This window comes from Chinchilla lanigera, unplaced genomic scaffold (genome assembly GCF_000276665.1).
Source record: "Chinchilla lanigera isolate Chin_1 unplaced genomic scaffold, ChiLan1.0 scaffold00026, whole genome shotgun sequence".
Taxonomy (NCBI): Eukaryota; Metazoa; Chordata; class Mammalia; order Rodentia; family Chinchillidae; genus Chinchilla; species Chinchilla lanigera.
In genome coordinates, this window is record NW_004955427.1 from 19,568,643 (window position 1) to 19,595,022 (window position 26,380).

Here is a 26,380-nt window from a genome sequence, read left to right on the forward strand (position 1 = left end):
AAAGCATAGTGTTTGGTTTAGAACTATCGTCTTAGGCATCTACTAGGTATCTTGGAGCATGTTCCATGTGGATAAGGGAGAACTATAGTATATAAAATACCACAGTAATATGGAATAAAGAACAAAAAAATCATGATTATCTCAACAGCTGGAGAAAAATGACTTGATAAATCCAACACCATTTCATTATAAAAGGCTTCAACAATCTAGGAATACAAGGTAACTATCTCAAGTGATAAATGAAATCTGTAAAAAAGTGGAAGCAATCATCATACTTAAAGGTAAAAACACTGTTTCTCACTAAAACTGAAAACAAAAACTAGGAAGTGTGCTTTAATTTCTTCTAATCAACATCGTTCTGCAGGTTCTAGCCAGAGTAGTGTTAAGAAAAAGACATAAAAGGCCTCCAAAACACTATGTATTGATAAAAGAATCAAGAAGATGTAACAATTATGTACATATACACACCGAAGAACAGAGTCCTAAATAATAAAACAAACACTGACAGAACCGAAGGGCGAAACTGTTTCTACAACAGCTGGAAACTTTAATACACCACTTTCAGGAATGGGTAAGACCAATAAAGACATACAGGACTCAAACAACACTATACAGACCAAATGGACCATTAAAGATATATAAACTATACTCCATCCCAAAACACAAAACATACTCCTCTAAAATAAAATGGAGCATAACCCACAAAAGACTGCATGTTAAGAAAACAAAACACAAAACATTTTTGCTTCTATTTTTATTAGTCCATGTTTGTAGTACATACATGATACATATTAATTCTTCCTTCATGCCCTTTTCCTCCTTTCCCTCATTTCTTCATGTCTTGGACCCTTTCTGCAAAAGATCTACCCTCCTTATTCCTATTACCTATTTTTCATCTAGCTCTTTCATTTATTTATACTTCAGGCCTCTCATACAAGAGAAAACATGCCACATTTAAACTTGTGTGTTTGATTAACCTAACATTATGGATTCAAGGTGCATCCATTTTCCTACAAGTAACTCAGATTTATCCTTTTTAATGACAGAATAGTATTCCATTGTGTATAAATATATACTCTTCATCCATTCATCTGTTGAACATTTTGGCTGCTTCCCAGATTTAGCTATCATGAGCTGTACTGCCATAAATGTGTGTATTCATTATCATTATCATATCTTTAACTCTTTAGGAAGACACTTAGAAGGTGGACTAGCTGGGTCAAATGGAACTTCTATTTTTAGTTTTTTGAGACTCTCCATACTAATTTCCACAGTAGTTGTACTAAATTACATTCCTACCAACAATGAAGAGGGATGCCTTTTTCCCCATTGCCTCAGCAGCATTTGTTGCTTTTGATTTCTTGATGATAGTCACTCCTTCCGTATTAAGAGAGAATCTCAATGTTGTTTTAATTAGCATTTCTCTAATGCCCAGAGATGATCAACAATTTTTTTCATGTATTTATTGGCCATCTGCAATATTTCATCTGAGAAGCATCTATTCATTTCAGTTCAATTTTTTGATGGGATCTTGTATTTGGGAAGTTCTAAATTTTTTGAGTTCTGTATATATTCTAGGTATTAGTCCTCTGTCCAAGGAATAGTTGGCAATTTTTTTCCCATTCTGCAGGTTGTCTTTCACTCTGTCGATTGTTACCTTTGCTGTGCAGAAGCTTTTGAATTGACATAGTCCCATTTGTTGATCTTTGATATTTCTTGTGCAATTGGGGTCCTGTTCAGAAAGCCCTTGACTATACCTATGGCTTCAAGGGTTTTCCTGATTTTATCATCCATCAGATTAAGTGTTTCTGTTTTAATATTTAGATCTTTGAATCTTTTTAATTGTATTTTAGAGCATGGTGAGAGATACGGGTCTATATTCAATGTCTGGCACATGGATAGCCAGTTCTCCCAACATCATTTACCTTTAATAACGCTATCTTTCCTCCAGTATATATTTTTTGGCCCCTTTGTGAAAGATCAGATAACTGAATCTGCCTGGAGTTTTTTCTGCATCCTCTAGTCACATGTCTGTTTTGTCCCAATACCACACTGTTTTTTTATCACTGTAGCTTTGTACTATAACTCGACATTTTGGATTGTGATGCCTTCTGCTTTGCTCTTGTTCTCAGGATTGCTTTTGCTGTTCTGGGTCTCTTCTGGTTTCCTATGAAGTTTTGTTTCCTATGTTGTTTTCTCTAGTTCTCTGAGAAATGCTGGTGATATGCATTAAATCTATGCATTAGTTTTGGAAGTGCAGGCACTGTGACAGTACTATCTCTGCCTATCTAGGAACACATGATGTCTTTCCATTTTTCTGTTGTCCTATTTGAGCTCCTTTTGTACAGTACTGTACTAGAGTGCTACAAAGTCCTTCACTGCTTAGGTTAATTCCTAAGTATTTCATTTTTCTTGATATTATTGTGAATGGTATTGTTTCTCTCAGTCAGTTCATTACTGGTATACAAGAATGCTATTAATTTTTTGTGTTGATTTTATGTCCTGCTACATTGCTGAAATTGGTTTTTAATTCCAGTCTTTTGTTGGAATTTTTTGGGTCTTTTATACAGAAGATCACGTCTGTATCTCATTTCTTTTTCTTGCCTAGTTGCTCTGGCTAAGGTTGCCAGTACTACATTGAACAGAAGTGATCAAGTATATTGGACAGCACTGTCTTGTTCCTGATTTTAGATGGAAAGCTTTCTGTTTTTCCCCCATTTAATATGTTGGCAGTAGGTTTGATATAAACAGCTTTTGTCAGATTGAGATAAGGTCCTTCTATGCTTATTTTCCTTATGGCTTTTATCATGAATGGATATTAGATTTTTGTTAGTAAATTTAAAAAGCCTGAAATCATAAGAAGTATGTTCTCTGGCTATATTATGGCTTATCTCTAGATGTTCTCCTAAAGTTTCATGTAATCATAGGCAGGACCTTTGGGAAGACCTTTGGATTGTATGGGCATTATAGTTGACTTGCAGTTACAAAGTGGGTCCTGGTGGGAAGAGGGAGGCCATTGTAAGCATGACTGGGAAAGTTCTATCTCCCATGCCAGCTCCCCTCTTGGCTTTCTGCTTTGTCTGCCATAAGAAGCTATTCCTCCACCATGTTGCTGTGCCATGCCATCTTGCCTCGGAGCCAAAATAATTCTCCTTCCTTTTAGTTGTGGAGGTTGGGTATTGTGGCTCAGCAGACCAGGAATAAGACAGACCACAATAAAAATTAACAATCAGCAACATAAGGAAGACTGGAGAATTCACAAATGTATAGAAATTAACTCTCTCTAGACACCAATAAGTTATAATCAAATAAAAGAATTTACTCTTAATAAAAATTAGAAAATATGAATGAAAGCAAAACTTTCAAGAATAAAAACAAGAGTATACTAAAATTTGTAAGATGCAATAAAAGCAGTGCTCAAAAGAAAAAAGTTGTAAGGGCTTACGTTAAGAAAGAACATGTTGCTGGAGGTATAGCTTAGAGGTAGAAAGAAGGCTTCCCTAAGTATACACTAGTCCTGAGGTTTGATCCCTACTACACCAACCAGGGAAAAATGATTCAAGGAAAAAAATTGCCAATCAATAGCAAAGCTTTATAACTTGTCATCTAGAAAAGGAAGAAACTAAGCTTAAAAAGCTAACAGGAAGATGGAAATAATAAAAATATTTAAGGAGAGGTAAGTAAAATACAGAGAATCAACAAAACCAGAAACTATTTTTATTTCAATTGATAAAACTGATATACTTTTAGTTAAATTGACAAAATTAGAAAAGAAAACTAAATCAGCAAAAATGAAAGCCAGGACACTACTGCTTTTTATTTTATAGAAGTAAGGCATATAAAAGCATTCTACAAACAACTATGCTAATAAGTTACATAACCTACATAAAATGGACATATTCTATAAATATAAATATTACTTAAGATAAAATAGAAAATCAGTAATCAAAAACATGCCAACAAAGCGAAGTCTAGGACCTGATGGTCCCAGTGCTAAGTTTTACCAAACACAAAAGAAATTAACAATTTACAACTTTTCTCCAAAAACGGAAGAGGAAGACAGGCACTATATGCCTGTAATGACAGCTACTCAGGAAGCTAACACAGGAGGAATGCTTGGACCCAAGAGTCTGACACAAGCCTGGGCTACATAGTGATACTCCATCTCAAAACGAGAAAGACAGAAGAAGGGGGAAGGGACATTTCTTAGTCAGTGAGGCCAGTATTACCTTCATACCAAGCCAGATGAAGATACTGTAAGAAAATAAAATTACAAATCAATATGCTTTATAAATATAGATGTAAAAACCAAATCCAATAGCATGTTAAAAAGATAATGTACCAAAACCAAGTGGGATTTATGCCAGGAATCCAAGGGTGGTGCAACAAAAGAAAATCAATGTACCATCTCATCATTAATAAAATGAAGTAAACCAGGCAAGGTGGCACATGTGTGTAATCCTTGCACAGTGGGAAGCTAAGACAGGAGAGTTGAAAGTTAAAGTCTTGCATGAGCAATTTGGCAAAATTCTGTCTCAAAATAAAAAATATAAGAGGCTGGAATATATATAGTGTAGTGGCACACTATCTACGGGTTTGATCCCCAGTGTCACTATACATAAAATGAAGGAAATAAAAACCATCTGTTCAATTTAGTTGTCATACAAATTATATGGGATAAAATCTAGTTCCAATTTTATAATAAGAAAGTTCTCAAAATAGTGCTGATAGTTGTACAACACAGTGAAGTTAATGTTCCTGGACTGTACATTTAAAAATTACTAAAATAACAAATTGCTACATACATTTCATCAAATTTTTAAAAATTACTTCATACTGTAAAAGAAAAAAAATTATTTCTACTTTGAGATGAAATGTTACAGAAAATTGTAAAAACATTATATTTAGTACACAAGTTCAGCATGATACAAATATATGAAAATTATTTTTGACACAATAATAAACATCCTAAAAATAAAATTAAGAACATAATTCCATATCACAATTATCCTGTAGAGAAGTTTATCTATATATAATAAATCTTAACTTCTAAAAAATGTTAGTATCTGGGCTAAGCCCTAGTCTAGCTCTCAGTTTTCTGAAAACACCTAGAAGGTTTTAGTCATCTTGATAATCAATTTTAAATACTAATGTGTCAGGCATTGGGCTAAGTACTGAGAAAAAAAAAAAAAAACAAAAAAAACCTGAGTAAGATCTAACCATATAACTACGAATTTCACAACCTATAGCAGTAAAAAAAAAAAAAAAAGACACAGTTAAAAAATACAGAGCTAGACTGCCTGGTCTCCAATCAGAGCCATACCACTTACTCTGTGGAGGGAAAAAAACAAAAAAAAAAGAAAACTATTAAAATATGTATTCTAAGTATTCACATAGCTATAATGACATTTCCTTGGCTCTTGTATAAATAAGTCAATAAATCAAAGATAAAAGCTCCCTCTAGAAAACATACAACCTTCATTTGAGGAAGGTCACAGACCTGCAGATTAGAAGTTTAAGACACTGGTACAAATCATCCTATGGGCAGGTCATTTAACTTCTCTCTGTCACTTCTCCATGTGACATTGTGAAGATTAAATGCATAAATATTTATAAGGTACCATATACAAGTTTTAGCTATCATCACTATCATAGTGTTAGTACAGTTATTAATACTATAATCTCTGCTTGTTCAACCATCATTACTATGATATTGTTATTTTATTAGTGTATAGTTGCAATATATGATAGTTACCCTCGTTTTAGGGAAGCAGTACATGTATATAACACATCTTGATCATTTTGATCCCTTTCCCTCCTCTGCCACCTCTCCCCTCCTGATCCTTTTCTCCATCTCTAAAAAGTCTGTCTTCTTGCTAGTATACATATTTTTTAATGTTAAGTTTCTAGTGTACTGCTTCTGGAAAAATCCACACTCTGTACTATTTAGTATAGCATATTACACAGACTCTGGAGGCAGTCTTCCTAGGGATGACTTTCAATCTTGCTGTTTGGTAGCTCTCTCAATCTATGGCAATTTATTTAAATAATGCTGTCTCAGTTTCTTCTTCCATTAAATGGTGATAACTATACCCATTTCTTACATAGGGGGCTAGGAGGTTCAAGTGAGTTATGAAGTACTGACAAAGGGCTCAGGTCAGTACTGATGCCTAGCAAGTACAGCATATATTTGCTATTATTAAGCACAATACTTTTATAACAGTAAATTAATGTTTACTGTTACTTCATTTATGCTTTTTAACCCAATAAACTACCCATTATTGTCTTTAATCATGTCTGTTTTGCATGTCTTTATTTTTTCCTGTCCCTTCCCAAATAAGAGTATGGAGCATCTGTTATCTTCAAGCACATTTATAATGGAATTCTGCATCCTTATGGCTTTCTGTTAGATGCTAGATATCATAAAGCCCCAGGAACGAAAGTGAGGGTCAGAATTAATTGTTCTATGAGCCACTAGATTATATATACTTGTCGATTTATTTGTAATGCTTCCTTGCATAGTTCCTAAACCAGCGAGGGTAAACTTTTTTGAGCTGACAGTAAACCTTTTAGAGCTTTCAATGATAACAAAGAGCCTGCTGCAGCACGCATGCCATAGACTTGCCACTACTGCCCTAAACATTTTCTGTTGATTGCTTATTTTAATGTACACAGCATTCCAAGGTTCTATTTTACTGTTTCACAAATATTAACTCCTTTAACCCTTATAAAGTTAAAGTTCAGAAAGGGAGGAACACTAGACCTTTGAATGCCAGATACCTGATTGGTTTTCCCATCTGATTTTGGTTGGGTGGGAAGCGCCCCACATAGTCCTTACCCCTGAATTAATTAGTCTACAATATCCTAACCTGTTCCCTTGCTGTTCTTTTTCATTTTAGAATTGTAGCTACGCTACGATCAGTCACAGTCACTATGATTTTTATCTGTAAGCACTTTTCCGCTCTGGCTGGAGGTAGGATTTTTGTAATATTAGATAAATATTTTCATTAGCCACAGCTTGGCTGAATGGTATGTGTGTATTGGTGATCTTTTCATTATAGTAATTAAAGATTTTCTTTTTAGAGATTATGGATAATTGGGTTTTAGTATGTAACTGGGGAAAAGGATAGCCGGTTTAACTAGAAAAAGGAGAAATTAAATTAGAGTAGAGACGAGTTGTGAAGTACTGTATACCAGTCTTACTGGAACAGGTTATAAGCAGTACACTCTAGATTACTCAATAAATGTTAGTACCTAGGACTTAAGTTCAGAGTAAGTAGTACTTTTCCCTCTATAACTTGCTTGTCTGTCTGCCTCTGTTATTCTTTTCTCTGCAAAAATGGGTTTTCGAGTATTGTGGAAGGTCCACATTTAGAATTTTTGTGAATTTCAAGTATTCTGTAGAATAGCAATGTTTCCATATTTTATTATTTGTTGGAGCAGTGGTGTGAGCTCAGCAGATGTTCCTAAGCTGTAGCTCACTCTACAGATTCCTAGGATTCTAAAGGACACAGTACAAAAATCAGGTTATGCCCTTACTGGTTCCTTTTATTTAAATCAACTAATAATTTTCTTTAAGAAAAAATTTTGTAAGTAACATTTTATGTAAAAATATTTTGTGGCTCATCATAGATCGCTTGGTTAATAAAAGTTCTCTCTTCTACCTGTGTGAGAAATTTTAAATAGCAGGATGGCAAACTGAATTCATTCTTTATATGAAAACTGTTCTTCAGATAGCACCTGTATGGAAGACTATATGGAGACTGGGAAGACTGTACCATTTCTTCTGAGACCCTGTAGAAGAATACTATACTTGATTATGCATGTCTCCCAAATAGAAAAGCAACTGAGAAACAAATGTCAATAAAGGACCAATTTGCTTATTGTGCCTCTTAAAACATACTAGCTAAAACATACAATTATATACACCATAATTAGATCTGTAAGCATGGATATCAGTGTCTTGCTTAAACACACAGATACACTACAATATTATAAGCTTTGTTGTGCGGGAACAGATTTCTAAGAAAATCTAAATAAAAGTTCAACAAAATGATTAAAAACTGTTACACTAGAAAAACTATGTGCAGTAAAAAAGGACACTGGGCTAGAGATCAAGCAGTGTTATAATCTAAGAATATTAGATATCATATGCATAAAATCTGAAATCCAATACACAAAGTGAACTTTTTAAAACTGTATCAATTTTGCCAAAAGCAACTAAGTAATTTGTTACTTGCCTTGTTCCTTCACCCCAAAGGAAGAAAGCAAGAAAACATATACACACAGATGACTGAAACTGGTAGAAGAGACAGTGAGAGCTGAAAAGAAATACAGTAGACCAAAGTCAGGCAGAAGTTGGTTTTCTTTGCCTCCAGCTCCAGAAATACATCAGGAGTTATAGCATCTTCTGAAGAGAAAGCCAAAGAGAAGAAAGATGATGTGCAGAGATCCTCAGTATGAAGGCTCTGTTATCCTTTACTTTCACAAAATTAAATGTGATCAGCAATAGTAATCACTTATACCAAGCTCTGTAATACTTCTCCAACTTTTTCACTGGCCAAACATAAACTTGCTTCCCCATGAAGCAAGTTTAACCTCATTCTAGTTCTACTCTAGTCAACTTAAATGATGTAAAATAGTCTTCTCTTCAATAAGTAGTGCAAATTTTAGAGGGTTCCATAAGCACATAAGACAAACACAAGTATTAAATAAATTTGCTTAAGAACTAGAGAGATGTTTCAAACTCAAAAATTCATTCCCTATCTCCTCCTTAACAATTTCCTTGTATAACTAATGTTATTCAATAACCGTATCTTGGGCTCAGAATCACTGGGGCTTGTGCTATGAATTCTTCCATTTGATTAGGAAAACTATTCTGTTGCAGCAAAGGAGGAAAGAGGGTTATTTCTCGAAGAATAACAAGTCATTGCAATAATCAGTACATACTTTCTGTCACACCTACCTTCTCACCACTGGAGTAGAAGAAATAACGTAATCGGACTATGTTACAGTGATCTAGCTTCCTCATGATCTGGAGCTCTCGGTTCTGAAAAGGAAGCACATGAAAATATTTTTTAAGGATAACAGCTATTAATCATAATAGCTAAGATGATGCTAAAATAATATTACACAGTAAAAACAGCAAGGTCTGGGCATGCCACATAAAAGTACGGTCTACAGACCAGTTCTTATCTGCAGAACTACTTGCTGCTGCTCCATGAATTGTATGTTTCTGTGCAGCACTAAGATAAACACAGAAATCAAGTGTTTATAATCTTTCACATCAATTTGGCAAAACCTTTAAACTTATGACGAGGATAGTAACTAGGACCTGTATTCTGTATTTTTGTTAAATTTTGCTTTTCTAGTAGTTCATACTGTATTTTACATGTATGTCAGTCTGATGAACCAGAAATTATAAAAACTGGTATTTTACCGCAGTAGCATGTGAAGGACTAGTGTATAGTTTGGAAGAAATATCTGAAATGAACTGTTACTAGTGTAATTTTTATACCTGTAATAGTAATTTTTAAAAACCAAACAACAAACAAGTGAGTCTGGGGTCATTTACTTTCCAAGACACAGTGAAAAAACTAGGAGTTAACTACATGAAATGGGCTGACTTGGTAAGTGTTAGAAAAAGTTAAAAAATAGCACACTTAAAGCGGCATAGTCCCAAAAGATCTATAGATCACAAAAACACTCTCCTTTACAAAGCTGTAAAATTAGGCTCATTCTTCCTGAAAATAAAACACTAAGTACTAGGATAACTGCTTAGTACCATATTATTTTGAAATTCTTTATGAATTTCTATAGAATCTGTATATATTCCAATAATATACTAGGCTGTCAGAAATACCAAAATATCATCTAGTGGCCAGAAAAAAATTTTTAGTTGATACAATGATTCAAAGAGCTATAAACCATGAAGAATATACCTGGGAATTAGGCAAGAACATGGTGCTACAATTAGAACTAAGAGGCAAAAAAAGGGGGAGGCGAGATTGCATAGGAGCCCAGGCTATTTTAGAGTAGGGTGGCCTCTGGTTTTTAGATTACAGGGGCAGAAATAAGTGACTGTTCCTTTAAACTTACCTTCAGAGATGGACTCATGTATACAGAGATATTTTAAATTGTTTTATAAAATATCAAGCTGTCATTCTATTGTTATAAAATGTGTAACTGAAACAAAACCAAAATTACTGTACACTTCAATTGCTTTAATAAAGACATTGACTGATGGCAGACTCAAGTTTTGATTGGAAAGGAAGACAGAGAAAACACTGTCAATTTCAAAACTGTCAATTTCCATTCCATTACAAATTGCAGCTGTTTCTGGATGTGTTTCTATACTTTAGCAATTCACATTCTGGTAGCTAACTTGGCAAGAGAGCTAAGAGAGCTGCCAATAAGCCAAGACTCATCCCTCCAACGATATACAGCTACAACTATGTTAAATTGAACAAGTTTTTCAGAATCATTAACCAAGGTAATGGGGAGCTATTAAACTGCTAAATAACAGATGTAGAAGACTACATACTACCTTCAGTCAAAAAGATGCCCAAGAGAGGACCTAAATATTCATGTACTCTTACTTCTGTTTATATATTCTACTCATTTAGAAAAGACACTGAAGTTTCCACATTTTAAAATTCCCTAGGCCAGATGATGCTATCATTCCCCTATACCACTCAACTCAGGACGATAGTTTTACCAGGATTATCATAAAAACCAGAAATTTTGCTTTTTGGGGGTCGGGGGGGCCTACCACCTTTTAGAAGAGAAAGCAAAATCCATGCCCAATGGTACTGGCAGTAAAAATAGCAAATCTGATGGGAAACAAAGGGGTTAAAGCTCCCATATCTGCTGTTCTGAGGCGGCAGTACAGCTTGAGAAAAACGAGAGAGGCAGGCCATCCAGAAAGTTAACAGGCAAATCCTAGAAAAGAGAGAGGGGTAAGGGGCAAAATAAACTCCCTACTTATCCCTGGCTGCCTGAGAGCCTATACACACATGCAGGTGAGACTTTAGAAAGCCACAGAGAAAATAAAAGCAGGGCCTACTTGAAAACTGTCTGAATTTTGATGTATTTTCTAAATACATATAGAATAATCTACAAAAATAATGAAAGCCTTAAAAACTCAATGTTTGGATACAGTCTTTAACCAAGAACTGTGCAGCCATTAACCCAGTGGTGGTGAATCTGCGTAATGGGCCATAGCAGGCTATTTGCTATCATTGAGAGCTCTATGAGGCTGCCCGTAACTGCACTAAGATGTACATACCAAAGGCACAATGAGCCAGGTTAAAATGAAAGAAGCAAAAATTTAACACAGAATTCAAGAGCCTCTAACTGTTGTGGAAAAAGAATCTATAGATTACTATCAGGCAACTCACAAAAACAATAAAAAAGGCTATTGCAACTGTCTTGACAAGATTCTTAAAAATCATAATCTAAGTGGCTATGTTATGTAAAATGCTATACCAAATAATTTGTGAAACAGCAAAAGTTGACCTACAACAGGAAAAACTGATCTATATAGAGGTGAGAAAAAAGGTAATCAATGCACATTGACTGGGCAGATATAGCTATTGGTTCTAGTACAGAATACAAAGCAGCAATCATTTTTTAGTTCAAAGAATTACAAGTACATTATTTAAAAAATTAAAATATAATAATTTTACAAAAAATAGGAAATATTAATGAAGAATTATTAAGATTTTTTTCTTTTTGTGGGGCTCAGGATTGAACCCAGAGCCTTTATCTGCACTGAGTTACATCCTCAGCCTGTTTTTATTTTTTAATTTTGAGATAATAGTCTCACTGCACAGGTTGGACTTGAACTTATAATCATCCTGCCTTCCATTTTTAAAGCAAGCAAATAACCAGGAACTGCGAAGTATAGTAACAAAACTGAAAAATTCACTATGGGCTCAAGAAATTATTTGAGATAACATTAAAAAAAAATCAATGAATTTGAAAATAGGGGAATAGAAATTACCCAATAGAGAGAAAACTGCCAAAGAAATGGATAAAGACTCAAAAACCTGTGACACAGTATCACATATTGCAATGTATATGTAAATGAGTACAGTATCAGAAAGATAAAAAAGAGGGGAAAAAGCGTTTGAAGAAACAATGCCTAAGAATTCCTGAAATCAGATGAAAAATATCAGTCTAACTATAAAGCCCAATAAGCCTTGTATGATTAACAGAGATCTACACGTAGGCACATTACATTCAAATAATCTGAAGTCAGAAAGAAAAAGCTATAAAAGCAGTAGCATAGAAATGGCTTACCACATAAAAGGTGAAACCAACACAATACTTGATTAATTATCAGAAAAAAGTTAGAAGAAAGTAAAAACTAAAATAAAACTGTACAAATCAGTGGTAATAGGAAAAACAAAGTAAAAAACCTGTCAATCAAGAATATTTATAACAGAACTATTTCTCAAACATGAAAAAAAGAATATTTACAAGAGGGAGACGTATTTAAAAAAAAAAAAAAAACCAAAAAACTAGAATAAGTCCCTCAAACTGAAATTAAAGGACATCAGATGTCAATATGAACCTTCAGAGAGAAATGAAGGACACCAGAAATGCTATCTGAAAAAAATTTATGAAGTACGAATTTTTAATTTGCATCCTTTAATTTCATCAGAAGACATTAAAATTTATACAAAATGATGGTATATTGTTATGCCTATAAATGCAATATATATGATAATAAGAGCACAAAGGAAGGGGGAGAAAATGAAGCCACATTTGAGCAAAGGTGCTATATTTTACTGGGATTAAATCAGTATTAACCTGAAGTAGACTGTGATGAATTGAAATGCAAATTGTAATTCCTAGAGCAACTACAAAGAAAACAGCTGTGTGGGCTGTGTGTATGTGTGCATGTGTTTAAAACGTAAATTCAGTATCGACCTAAAATGATATATATATTAAACAAAAGAAAGCAGTAAAGGAGAAAAGAGGGAGGAAAACCAATATGAAACATGTAAAAAACAAATGGCAATACTGCACCAGTTACTCCAACCGCTTCAAATTTCATAAATGTGAAATAACTACAATCAAAAAACAAAAATTGTCAAGCTAGATTAAAAACAAAACCTTCAACTATACTCTATTTATAGGAGATACACTTTATCTTTTAGACTGAAAGTCACAGGTAGCTTGGAAGTAAAATAGGAAAAGATAAGCAAACAATAACCCCAAACAGTGCAACGGGGGCACTGTATTATTGGGGGCAAGAGGAGGGCTGAGGAAGCCCTAAGCAGACAACCAGATGGGCAGTGAGAGCTAGAGGGATAAATTAGCTCATAATCTGATTTTTCCATACCAATTTAATTTTATTTTCTATTTAATAAAAAATGTGAACTCTACATTATACACCTAGATGTGATTTCTTCCTCTTGAGTGAAAATGCTGTTCATTCTGAATTCTAAACCACTGGTCAGTTACTATGACTGGAATGTCTTGATCCTCCCACCACCTACATACATTTTACCCATTCTTAAATTGCTACTTAACTCCCACTTCCTTAATCAGGCCATCCTCAGCTGCTCCAACGCACACTAATCTTTTCTGAGGCACTGAGAAGTATTTTTTAATTTATTACATACCCTAAGAGTGCTAAAAATCAAATATTACATTATAGGCACACAAAGATACACACCTTGCCTAATCAACTTATTACAAGTTTAAGAGCAAAAGCTGTATTTTTAAATATTACAAAGTGCTCAAAGCAAGTCACTTTGTCTTGGGCAACATAATTTCTGTTTCTGCAATTGCTTCTATCTTCCAACTTGCTATAGACAGTACACATCCCAGCCAATCAGCATAGAGGGAAGGAGAATGTAGCAGAACAGAACTTCATGTACAGTTAGACTTTTTCAAGAAACTTGACATAGAGAAGATAAAGGAATACATTTCATTCTTAACTTACTTAAAAAACAAAATGACTACCAAGATGGAATAAAATGCATAACCAGTAAGAAAATATGGAAGTCACATTTAAAAGAAAACTTATCCTTTTATTTTAACCAATAAAATATATCTATCCCTGAAGTGACACAGAGGCTTTTGTTCATCTTTATATCACTTGCCACCTCATACTTAAAACAGAAGAAAAATTTCTAGAAACCAAAAGCATGGAATCAAAGGTTTTCCAGAAAGCTGTTTCTATAAAGTTATTACGTGAAGTTCAATAAAGGAAAAGTGAAATTTTAGGTGAAGAAATAACTGGCAAACTTAATACCGTGGGTGTATGTTAGGCATCATATAGCTGTCAGTCATCTTCATTCCTTTCCCAAAGGTTATTCTTTTGGGAGATCTTCCCTCTGCCATACGAAGCTCTGCTGCCATAAAATCTAGTAAAATAGGATTCAATTCAAAGGTTTTGCTTTAAAGAATATTTTAATGAAATATATCTGGTGCAAAAATGGATGTTACCAGAAGTTCTTTTTTCCGTGACTAAATCTTTGATTCCACAGTAAACATAGCTGCACCAAACACCCTAGAGTTGACTTAAAAAAAAAAAAAAAAAAAAAAAAAAAACAACCCTCAAAATAACTCCATGTTCACAATGAATATTTTGAAGTCATCTATGTGTTAGAACCAGGGTACTATGTATGCAAAAATTTTATGATCCTCAAAGCTTCCATATTTTAATGGGTAAGGAAACTAACAACACCACAGCATGATTAAATCTAGCTCACTAGGAAAGTACTATAGATAAATGTGGAGAAGAGGTAACAAAAATTTAATTACTTTGCAAAATTGTGAAAAGGGGTCAGGTGACAAGTCTTAAGTACAACACTGAAAAATTTAAATATTACAAGCCATAAAGAACAGACTGATGTGTTGTAAGCAAGGGATCTGTTTTGGGAAGATCACAGAAAGGGTTACTCAACCAAGGGACGATAAACAGGCCTAGTGCCAGCACTGAGATAGAAACTGAAAATAGATCTGAGAGGCAAGATCAAGAGTTATTTGATCACCTCCTGTTACTGGACTGATAACTGGAAGCGGGGAAATGATAGCTAACAGGCTCCTTACTCTGTGACTATTACCATGGCAGTAGGGTTCCTTCATCTAGGAAGCTAGGAAGCAAAAGGGAATGAGTTGAATTTGCAACACGCTCAGTTTGAAATGACTGAGGGACACTAAAATAGAAATACCCAGAAAGCAACCTCAATATTATTCAACTTGTTGGGCATGGTGGCACACATCTGTAATCCTAGCACTCAGGAGGCTGAGGCAGGAGGAGTAATGTGAGTTTGAGGCCAGCCTGAGCTACAAAGTGAGTTCAAGCCAGCCTGAACTATATATAGTATGACCCCCTCTCACAAAACAAAACAAACAAAAACAAATGAAATGTTCAACTTATCCTGCGGCTACTACAGATCTAGACCATTTCTGAAGTCACAGGAGTATATAAAATAGTATGCAAAATAAGAAAACATGACCAAACTCCCAAGTAGGAAAAAAATCTATGAAGGACATCAAAAAGAAATTGGTCATTGGGGGCTGGGGATTTAGCTCAGTGGCAAAAGCGCCTGCCTGGCAAGCGCAAGGTCGTGAGTTCGGTTCCCGGTACCGGAGAAAAAACAACAAAAAAAAAAAAACAAACAAACAAAAAAAGAAATTGGTCACAAAGTAGATCCTAGACAGTGGAATCACATAAGCCCTAAGAACGGTAAAATATTCAAGAAAAAGTTCTGAAGAATACCTACCTTTAAGCAGATAAAAGAAAAAGAATGAATATAAGAGATTAAGAATAAAAGGTCTAAGAGAAGAGCCACAAAAATTAACAAAACTTGGCAGACATTTTCTGTAAAGGAATAGATAACAAATCCTTCAGGTTTGCAAGCTGTATCAACTATGCAAGGTCAGTCATCAATAATAAACTAAGAAAAGTTAGTTTCTGATATTCAGTCTCAATTTTGCATTTGGAATATACATATACTATGTATACCAAATACATAGTAGACTTTCTAGATTAATCAACTAATGTTATAATTAACATTTTCCTTTTACATTACTATAATTAATGTGTAAATAAAAATCTTGCATGCAAATCACAATTATAAAATAATTTACTGCCCAGGTATGCTTACAATAGTCTATGGCAACATTTCAATGATGTGAACAATAAGCAAGATTCACGAAGCCTACTTTTCCCAATCAGCTACACGAACAAATATTACACAAAAAACCTGCCCAGTTCAAAAGGGGCAATGGATGAGAAACATCACAAAAAATACCTCCAGGCTTAGTGGGGATGGCATTTTCCTGTTAGTTCATATTTTGGGGGAAGTGAAATCACTAAAGTAGATGTAAACCTTGAGACCCTAGCATGTAAATAAATGCTAACTTATATTCCTTAAACCTTACATCTTAAAAGCCAATGTATTATTAGCAATAATGGTGGCACTAACTATAGAACATCCAGACACTGTGCTAAGAGCTTTATCTTCCTAACTTTGTTAAATTATCACTATAAACCTATCAACTAGGCAACATTATTATCCCCACTTTTGAGGGCCTGCAGATACAAAAAGGTTAAGGAATTCGCTAGTAAATAGCAGAGGCAAGATTAAACTGGGTGTGTCACATCCTATAGTCTTACCTACCAAAGTGAATGTAACTCAAGTCCATCCAATTTTTATTTATTATGCTGTAATTGGGGAATAGGACAAGAAAGCAGACCTCATTATTTTAAAAGGCTATAATCCAAAAAAGGGCAAGAAATACAAGTACACAGATAAAAATATTATACAACAAAAAACATTAAACACCATTAAAAATATTTTTAAAAACAATGTGGAAATGCCAAGAACAGAACACTTTCACCTGAGGAGATTAAACGCCACCCCCATCAAAAGCAGTGTTTGAGCGTAGGCAGAGTTCCTCTCTGGGAGCCATTTGCTTTCTGAATAACCAAAAACTCCAGTCACATTTTTCTTTTTAAGAAAAAACTAGCAAAGGGATACCCTCCTATATACCTGTAGAATAGAACCCAACTAAAAATCTCACGCTACCATAGAGCGTATGCCTATGTGCAATAATTATGGTTCCCACAGAAACAGATGATCAGTTTGATCACTCCCTCCCTCCCTGAAATTTTTTTCTTGGCTATCCTCCTTCCTTCTGGCCAAATTGAGTTTCCTTTGCCAGTTCTTCCTAAAACATTGAAGAAGACAGTCTCTTCTCTCTTTTTAGCAGGCACTATTATCTCTCTAGTCTAGGACTTTAATCTCATGTATACCAGCTGTATATCCCTAGACTGTGAACTTCAGAATCTTTAGCCAACTGCCTACTTGAGAATTCATTTGTGTCTAGTATAAATGTCAACTTCACATGTCACATGCAAAATTCCTGATCTCCCTTAAACCGGCTCCTTCCCATCTCAACTGTTGGCAATTCCCCCGACCTACCAGCTGCCCATGCCAAAAACTTAGAAATGATGATTCTTTTTACTCTTTGATGTCACAGTTCATCTGTGAAAAAAATCCTGTTGGTTCCACCTTCAAAGTATGTCCAGGATCCCAGAAATTGCCCTTTCAGCCATCTATCCCATAGAAATGGAAATTTATGTTCACACAAATACCTGCACATGAATGTTCAAAGCAACTTCATTCAGAATAGCCACAAGATGTCCTTCACTGGGTGAATGGATAAAACATGGTTCATTTATACCACAGAATAGTATACTATTCAACTATAAAAAAAATTGATACATGCAACAACATGGATAAATCTCCAGAGAGCAAGGTTGAGTCAAAATAAAAACAAGAAAGCCACTCTCAAAATGTTACATAGTGCAACATTCTTAAGAAGAAGCATACAAATAAAGAACAGATTAGAGGCTGATACAAGGGTTATACTGAATGTTAGAAATGGAAGGATGGAAGGGAGAAAGGACAGTGTGCTTATGAAGGGAAGTAAGAGGATCTCTGTGATGTTCCGGATTTTGACTGTGATGATGAACACAAAAACCTACTCATGTAGTAAGACTGTATAGAATTAAATACACATATATATTCACTCTGTCTCTATGTTTCACATACTCCCTAAAAGAGTACAAGAAATCTGGGGAAACCTGGTTTTATCAATTTCAGCATCCTGATTGTGTACTATAGCTTTGCAAGATGTGATCACTAAGGGAAAGTGGGTAACAGGTGTGTGTGTGTGTGTGTGTGTGTGTGTGTGTGTGTGTAGTACTACCGATTGTGTTCTTCTCATAGTTACAGCCCTGGCCCATTTTCTATTTTTTTATTTTGAGACAAAGTCTCTTTAAGTAGCTACAATGCTCAGGTTAGGCTCAAACTTGCAATCCTCCTACTTTAGTCACCCACATTTCTTACAATTTCATACACACCTGGACATCTAGTCCCCCTCATCTACTTTTACACTGTCTTAAAACTGCTACTTCAATACTCATTCCCAGCAATGTGTCTACTCTATGCTTCATCCTTCACCCAGAGTAACAAAACATCTGACACAGTATATCTATTTTATATATTTATTCAATGCCCACCTCTCCCAACTAGAATATAAGCTTTAAAACAGCACTTTGATCTACTTTATTGCTATTGTAATTTGCTTTACAATCCCAGCCTAAAATCAACTCAATAATGAACTCTTGAATATTTAGATCAATGATATAAAATAATACCTCTATCTTTAAAACAGATACTATAACGCATTTCATTTTAAGAAATGTCACTACCAGCAGAAAAATAAAAGGGAACCATACAAGCAAATGCCTAAGTTTCCAAATTATGAATCTCTACCCTTCACTAACACCTGAGACTACCTCCCAATTCAGGAAGCAGAGCTGATGTTGATATCTCAAATCATTGTTCAACTGATCAATGAAAACTAAGAATTGGTAAGAGCCTATACTCAAACTGTAATTTAGTTGGCTTAAAAATAACTTTTCAGCCAAACTCTGGCCCACTAAAAATTGTGCACATATACACCAGGACTCATCTCCTTCTTTACTGCTGGCACATTAAAATTGTGATGAGACAAATAAAATCTTACTCTATTCCTTCAAACCAAGGTAACTTTGTTTCAAACAAACCTTTGCCCTCAGCTGATGTGCCAATAGGGGCACCCCAATACTGGTAATAGACTAATGTACTACTTATCATCTGTGAATTCCTTTATTTACATACACTGTTAAGAAGACAGAATAATAAAGCTTTACAGAAAGTATTAATTTGAAGGAATCTTCCAGTCTGAGCAAAAATTCCCCTTGCCTAACTCCGCTATCAGAAAACAAACAAAACAAAACACCACACCCAAGTTTTCCTTGTGAATATAAAAGCATCACAGACTTCCCATTATGGCTTGTATCTAGATGTCAGCCCAAAGCCTCATATGGTCATAGGTGTGAGTTTTGGGAGGTGGCTCGATCTCAGATGTGTGATGGCGGGATTAAAGATACCCCAGCTAGGGTGTGGGTGGCACCAATCAATAGGGTTACAGCGTGGTAGAATATAAAGGCAGCTGTTGCTGCTGCAGCAGCTGACTTGCTTGGTGCTTGGCGCTTGCTGCCTTCTGCCTTCCTTGCTTTGCCATGGACTGTTTCTCCTCTGTGATATCCCTCTGCCATACCACCCTCACTTGGAGCCAGCTGACTTTGGACTGGAAACTCCTACAAACTGTGACAATAACCCTTTCCATCTTTAACTTTGGGTGTTGGATATTTTATTTCAGCAATGAGAAAAGACATCCCCACATAAAACAAAACAAAACAAAGTGAGAGCCACGAGGTCTGATTCACAAGAAGTGCTGAATAATTGAAATAAACACACACTGACAGTAACACAAGAACATATTAAGAGTACAAAGCTCACTGGTATGATAAATACATAAAGAATACTGTAACAATAGTGGTATGTAATCGTAGTATAAAAATTAAAAGATAGACATATGAAGAATATAGTCACGAAGTTTTGTTGATAGACACATAATATACAATAGTATATAGAAGTTTCATATACAATTGAACTTAACAGCTTCAATTATACTACCAAAGCAGTAAGAGGCTCAAAGGAAAACCCACAGCAGATCCACAAAATATAGAGAAGCAAGGTATATCACTGCAAAGAATCATCAAATCACAAAGAGAGAAACGAGAACTAGAAAATAAAATGACAATATCAATAATTGTTATAAATGTAAATGGACTAAAATCAGTAATCAAATAAACAGGGTGGCTGAATGGATAAACAAAACAAGACCCAACCAAAAAAAAAAAAAGGTCAGTGTGGTGGCGCACGCCTGTAATCCCAGCACTCTGGAGGCTGAGGCAGGAGGATCGTTGTGAGTTTGAGGCCAGCCTGGGCTACAAACTGAGCTCAAGGCCAGCCTGAACTGCACAGCAAGACCCTGTCTCAAAAAGATCAAAAAAAAAAAAAAAAACCCACAACAATAAAAAAAAAGACCCAATTACACACTGTCTATAAGACTCACCCTGTAACTAAGGACATACATAAGCTCAGTGAAAAGGTGGAAAAGATATTCCAAGCAAATGTTAGCTAAAGAGACTTATAGGCTGATGTAACAGATAAACTTTACATGAAAACTTGGCACAAGAAAACAATGATCATAAAAAAATGATAAAGGCTCAATTCAACAGGAAGATATAAAATGTAGAAATATATGTCCACCCAACATAAAAGCACATAAGTATATAAAGAAAACACAGATGTAAAGAAAGAAATATAGCAATATGATAATAGGAGATATTGAAATCCCATTTCAATAATGAATAATCCAAAAAGAAAATTAGTAAGAGATAGGCAGGCATGAACAACATTATTAAACAAATGGACCTAACAGACATACAGAGTATTCCATCTAAAGGCATCGAATACACATTCTTTTCAAGCACACACAAAGCTTTAAAATAGAACAAATGCTAGGTCACAAGGCTTAACAAATTTACTAAGACAGAAATAATTTTGAGCATCTTCTATGGCCACAATATAATAAAACTAGAAATCAACAGCAACAGGGAATTGGAGAAACTGGCAAATGGAAATTAAACCATATACTTTTAAACAATCACTGTTGTTTAAGAAATCAAAAGGAAAATTAGAAAATATTTCAGGACAAGTGAAAATAAAAGGATAACATACCAAAAATTTGTGGAATAGAGCAACAACAGTACAAAGAGATAAGTTGATAGCAATAAATATTTACAGTTAAAAAAACTTCAATCTAAATTTATATCTCAAGAAGCTAGAAAAGGAAAAACAAACTAAGCCCAAAAATGGCAGAAAGAAGGAAAAAAATTAAGAGCAAAAATAAATGAACTGTAAAGCAGAAAAATGGGGCAAAAATCATGAAACTAAGAGTTGACTTCTTGAAAACACAAAATTCTTAGCTAAACTAAGAGAGAAGATGTAAACAACATGAGAAAGAACAGAAGAGACATTATAAACAATGCCACAGAAGTAAGATTACGAAGGACTATTATGAATAATTACATACCAACAGAGGTGCATAAATTCAGAGAAATGTACAATGCAGCAAGACAGAACCACTAAGAACAGAAAGCCTAGACAGACTGCTAACAACAAATAAGGAAATTTAGTCATTAATCAAAAATATGCCAGTCATTAATCAAAAATATGCTAGCTTTATAAGTGTATTCTAGCAAATATTTAAAGCAAAATTTGTAACAAACTTTAACTTCTCTATAAAACAAAAGAGAAGGGAATACTTATGAATTCATCATCATCCTGGTATAAATGTCAAGGACACCCAAAAGAAGAAAATTATGGGCCAATATCCAACATGGATACAAAAGTCTTCAACAAAACATTAGCCAACTAAATTTACCAGCACATAGAAAGTATCATGTGCCACAATAAAGGCAATTTATCCCTGGGATGCAAGAGTGAGTCAAACAGTGCAAATCAACTGATGTGATACCAGCATTAATGGAATGAAAACCAATAATTACATGCCCATCTTGTAAGAGAGGCAAAAGAAGCATTTGACAAAGCTCAATACCTTTGATAATAAAAAACCTTCAACAAGTAAGATATAAAAGAAATCTACTTCAATACAGTAAAGGCCATATAGGGAAAGCCCACAAATATGCTACGTTTAAAAAAAAAAAAAAGCACACCCAATCGAACTCTTTTTTCCAACATCCAGAGGAGCTCAGCAAGGATGGGCACTCCCATGCAATGTAGCACTGGAGTCTCAGCCACAGCAATCAGGCAAGAGACAGAAATGAAAGTATCCAAACTGGAAAGAATTAAAATTATCTTTGCAGAAGAGTCTGCAAAAAAACCTGGTACAATAGATGAACTGATGCATAAAGATACAGGACAGAAAAGCAACATATAAAAATCAGCTGCAATTCTACAAACCAGCAAATTATCAAAAATGAAACTAAATAAAAAACAACCCCATTTACAATAGCACCAAAAAGAAAAAAAAATACATAAAGGATCTGGGTGCAGTGGCACATACCTTTAATCCCAGCACTTTAAAAGGCTGAGGCAGGAGGATCGCAAATTCAAGACCAGCTGGGCAACTTAGCGAAGCCCTGTCTCAAAATAAAAAAAAAAATTTTTTAAAGGGTTGTGCGTGTGGCTCAGTGAGAAGGCCCTGGGTTCAAATCCTATTACAGTACCATGGCAGGGAGAGGGAGGGGATGAAAGAGATGAAAGACTAAGCTGAAAGGCATAAAACACTGATGAAAAAAATTAAAGCAGATACAAATAAATGAAAGACACCCTATGCCCATAGATTAGAAGACTAATTTTGTAAAAATATTGCCATCTACAGATTCCATGCAACCTGTACCAAAATCCCAAAGAATTTTTTACAGAAATAGGAAAATTCACATGTAATCACAAAAGACCTCAAACAGCCAAAGCAATTCTAAGCAAGTTAGAAGCATCACATTTCCTGATTTCAAATTATTTTACAAAGCTACAACTATCAAATCAGTGTAATATTAGCATAAAGACACACACACCAGTAAAACAGAACAGCAAGTCCAGAAATAAATCTATAAAGTCAAGTGATCTTTGACATGTGTGCCAAAAATACAGGAAGAGGAAATGTCAGCCTCTTCAATTAATAATGCTAGAAAAACCAGATACCTATATCCAAAAGAACATAAGTAGACCCTTCAGTTTTATGTATACAAACTGAAAATAGACTGAAAACTAAATCTGAAGTGATAAAACCCCTAAAGAAAAACAAAAAAAAGTTTCCTGACATTAATTTTGCCAAAGACTTATTATAGAGGACAACAAATGAAGAGGCCAGTAAAATGCACAAACAAGTAGGGTTACATCAAATTAAAAAGCCCCTGCACAGGAAAGAAAACAACCTGTGCAATGGGAGAGAATAAAGGAAGCAGCCTAAATGTCCCTCAACAAATGAATGGATGAAGAAAATACATTTATACCATTAAAAAGGACAAACTTATTTGTATAAAGAAGAAGTACAAATAACCAATAAATATGTGAAAAAGAGTTCAACATCAATGGTCATTCGAGAAATGCGACTTATAACAACATTGAGATTCCATCTCACCCCAGAAAGAATGGCTACCATCAAGAAATCAAGCAGTAACAAATGATGGGAAGGCTATGGGGAGAAAGCAACTCTTCTCCATTGCTGGCAAGGAACTTTCCATTACTAAGAGCAGATATAACCACTATAGAAATCAGTATGGAGATTCCAAAATTGTTATGAAGATTTAATGCAATCCTGATGAAAATACCAATAGCATACCTCACAGATATAGAGAAAATATTCCTAAAATTCATTTGGAACCAGAAAAGACCTAAAATAGCAAAGGCAATCCTGGGCAACAAAGGCAAGACAGGAGGCCTCACAATCTCTGACTTGAAATTATACCACAAAGCTACTGTGATAAAATCAGCACAGTATTGGCAAAAAAACAGACCTGTGGATCAGTGGAACAGATTAGAATATGCAGACACAACTACAAATACACACAGCCACCTTATCTTTAACAAAGGGACCAAACATACTCACTAGAAAAAAGCCTCTTTCATAAGTGGTGCTGGAAAAACTGGCTTTCCATATGCTGGAGACTAAAACTAGACCGAGCTCTATCACCATGCACTAAACTAAAGTTGAAATGGATCAAAGATCTAAATATTAAAACAGAAACACTAAAATCTACTGAAAGAGAAAGTAGGTAGAAATCTTGAAGATATAAAGGTAGGCACAGAGTTCATGAACAAAAACCAAACTGCATGGGACACACTTCTAAGAATCATGTGGACAGATTTCCTGCACTCTCTTTTTATATATGATTCTTTGGGTGACTATTATAAATAAAATAGAAAAAAACCAAAGAATCAACAACTGGGATCTCATCTTAATAAAAAGTTTTTGCATATCAAAAGAAATCACCTGCAGAGTGAAAGGAAAACCCACCCATTAGGAAAAAATTTTAGCCAACTGTCCCTCAGACAAAGGACTCCTATCTAGAAAATGTAAAGAACTGAAAAAAATCAGGCCCCTCAAATTCAAAGACCCAATACAAAAATGGGCATCTGAGTCATCTCAGATGTATGAATACATACTTCTCAGAAGGAAGAAATACAAAAAACAAATAAATATATCTGAAAAAATGTTCAGTATCATCGGTCATTCAAGAAATGCAAATTGAAACAACACTGAGATTCCATCTCACCCCAGGAAGAATGACTACCATCAAAAAAAAAAATCAACCAATAGCAAATGTTGGCGGGGAAAGAAACCCTTTTCCTCTGTTGGTAGGAATGTTGATTGGTACAACCACTGTGGAAATCAGTGTGGCCATTCCTCAAAAAAGTAAGATTAGGAGGTCCCATTGGATCCACCTATTCCCCTTCTGAACATTTCTCCAGAAGAATTTAAAACATACCACACCAATATTTGTGTACCCATGTTTATGGCAGCACAATCTGTAATAGCTAGATCTTGGAAAGAACCCAAATGCCCATCAACCAAGGAATGGATTTTTAAAAAGTAGTATTTTTATAAAATGGAATACTATTCGGCTATAATGAAAGATAAACTCAAGGCTTTCATAGGTAAATGGATGAAACTAGAGATCATACTCATAAGTGAAATAAACCAGGCTTCCATGTGTAAATGCTGTATTGTCTCCCTAACATAAGAAACTGAAGGTGTAAATAAGATCCAAGATGTACAATGGATATTGTGAAAGGGAAAGAAACTGCTCAAAAGGAAAGAACAACTGGGATGGGGGAAAGAAGAACAGAAGAAAAGGAAAAAGAAAATACATATACATAAGATAGCTAAGGTGATTATACTACTTTCTATTAGTTCATTGAGAGGAACGATTTGTGCTTACATTGTTTGATCAATGCTGCATGCCTGTATCATGTAATCTGAAAAACTACTCTGAAGACAATATGCAATATAATAACCATTATTAATTTCCTATTACTTTGTTTTGAAATTCTGTATCATTTTTATTGTTTTTTTCCTTCTCTTTAAAATAAAAAAAAATTTTCAAAAAATAATAAAAAAGCAAGCTATTTCCCTCTAGGGATCTTTCCAAAAGTGTTAAATACATCATGCCATAGTGATACAGGCATATCATGTTTATAGCAGTGCAACTCAGAAAAACTAAATCTTGTGAACAGCCTACATGCCCATGAATAGATGAATGGATAAAAAATAATGTGATATTTACATACAATGGTGTATTACATTGCCATAAAAAGGATAGACTTAGGTTATTTGTAGAAAAATGAGTGCACTTCAGCCCATAATAAGTGAAGTAACTTCAGCCCACTTAAGTGAAGTAACTCAGGACATACAAACTTAAACACTGCATGCCTTCTCTTATACGAAAAACTCAATATATACATAAAGTACAAAATAAAAGATAACACAAATCAATTATGAAATACCACTTACTAGGTTGGGTTTAATCAATATATAATAGCAAGTGCTTTTGAGGACACAGAGAAGTTTCAGTGCTCCTATACTGTGTGGGATTGCAAAATAGTGCAGCTGCTTTGGAAAATAGGTTACTATTTACTCAAGGTGTTTATTATAGAATCATCACATGACCCAGAATTCCACTCCTAGGCATATATCCAAGAGAAGTGAAAACGTCACTAAAAGCCTTGTACACAAGTGTTCATAGTAGCATTATTCATAATGATCAGAAAGTGTAAACACCACAAATGTTCATCAGCTAATGAACGGATATATGACACAGCCATGCAATGGAATATTATTAACAAGAACAAAATGGTAGTACACAACAGACAATAATTTCAAAAATACTACTGTGAGAGGTGGACCTGGTTGTATTATATGCCTATAA

The 26,380-nt window shown here is 34.7% G+C and overlaps 1 protein-coding gene across 3 annotated transcripts in view; it reads right to left on the reverse strand.

Moving 5' to 3' along the window:
- Gsk3b (glycogen synthase kinase 3 beta) overlaps positions 1-26,380 on the reverse strand; it is a 181,166-nt gene that overhangs the window by 78,671 nt on the left and 76,115 nt on the right. For all 3 annotated transcript variants that reach the window (XM_005386460.2, XM_005386461.2, XM_013515157.1), the window contains exon 3: positions 8,966-9,049. In XM_005386460.2, the coding sequence (XP_005386517.1) occupies positions 8,966-9,049 (84 nt within the window). The remainder of the gene's footprint in view (positions 1-8,965; positions 9,050-26,380) is intronic.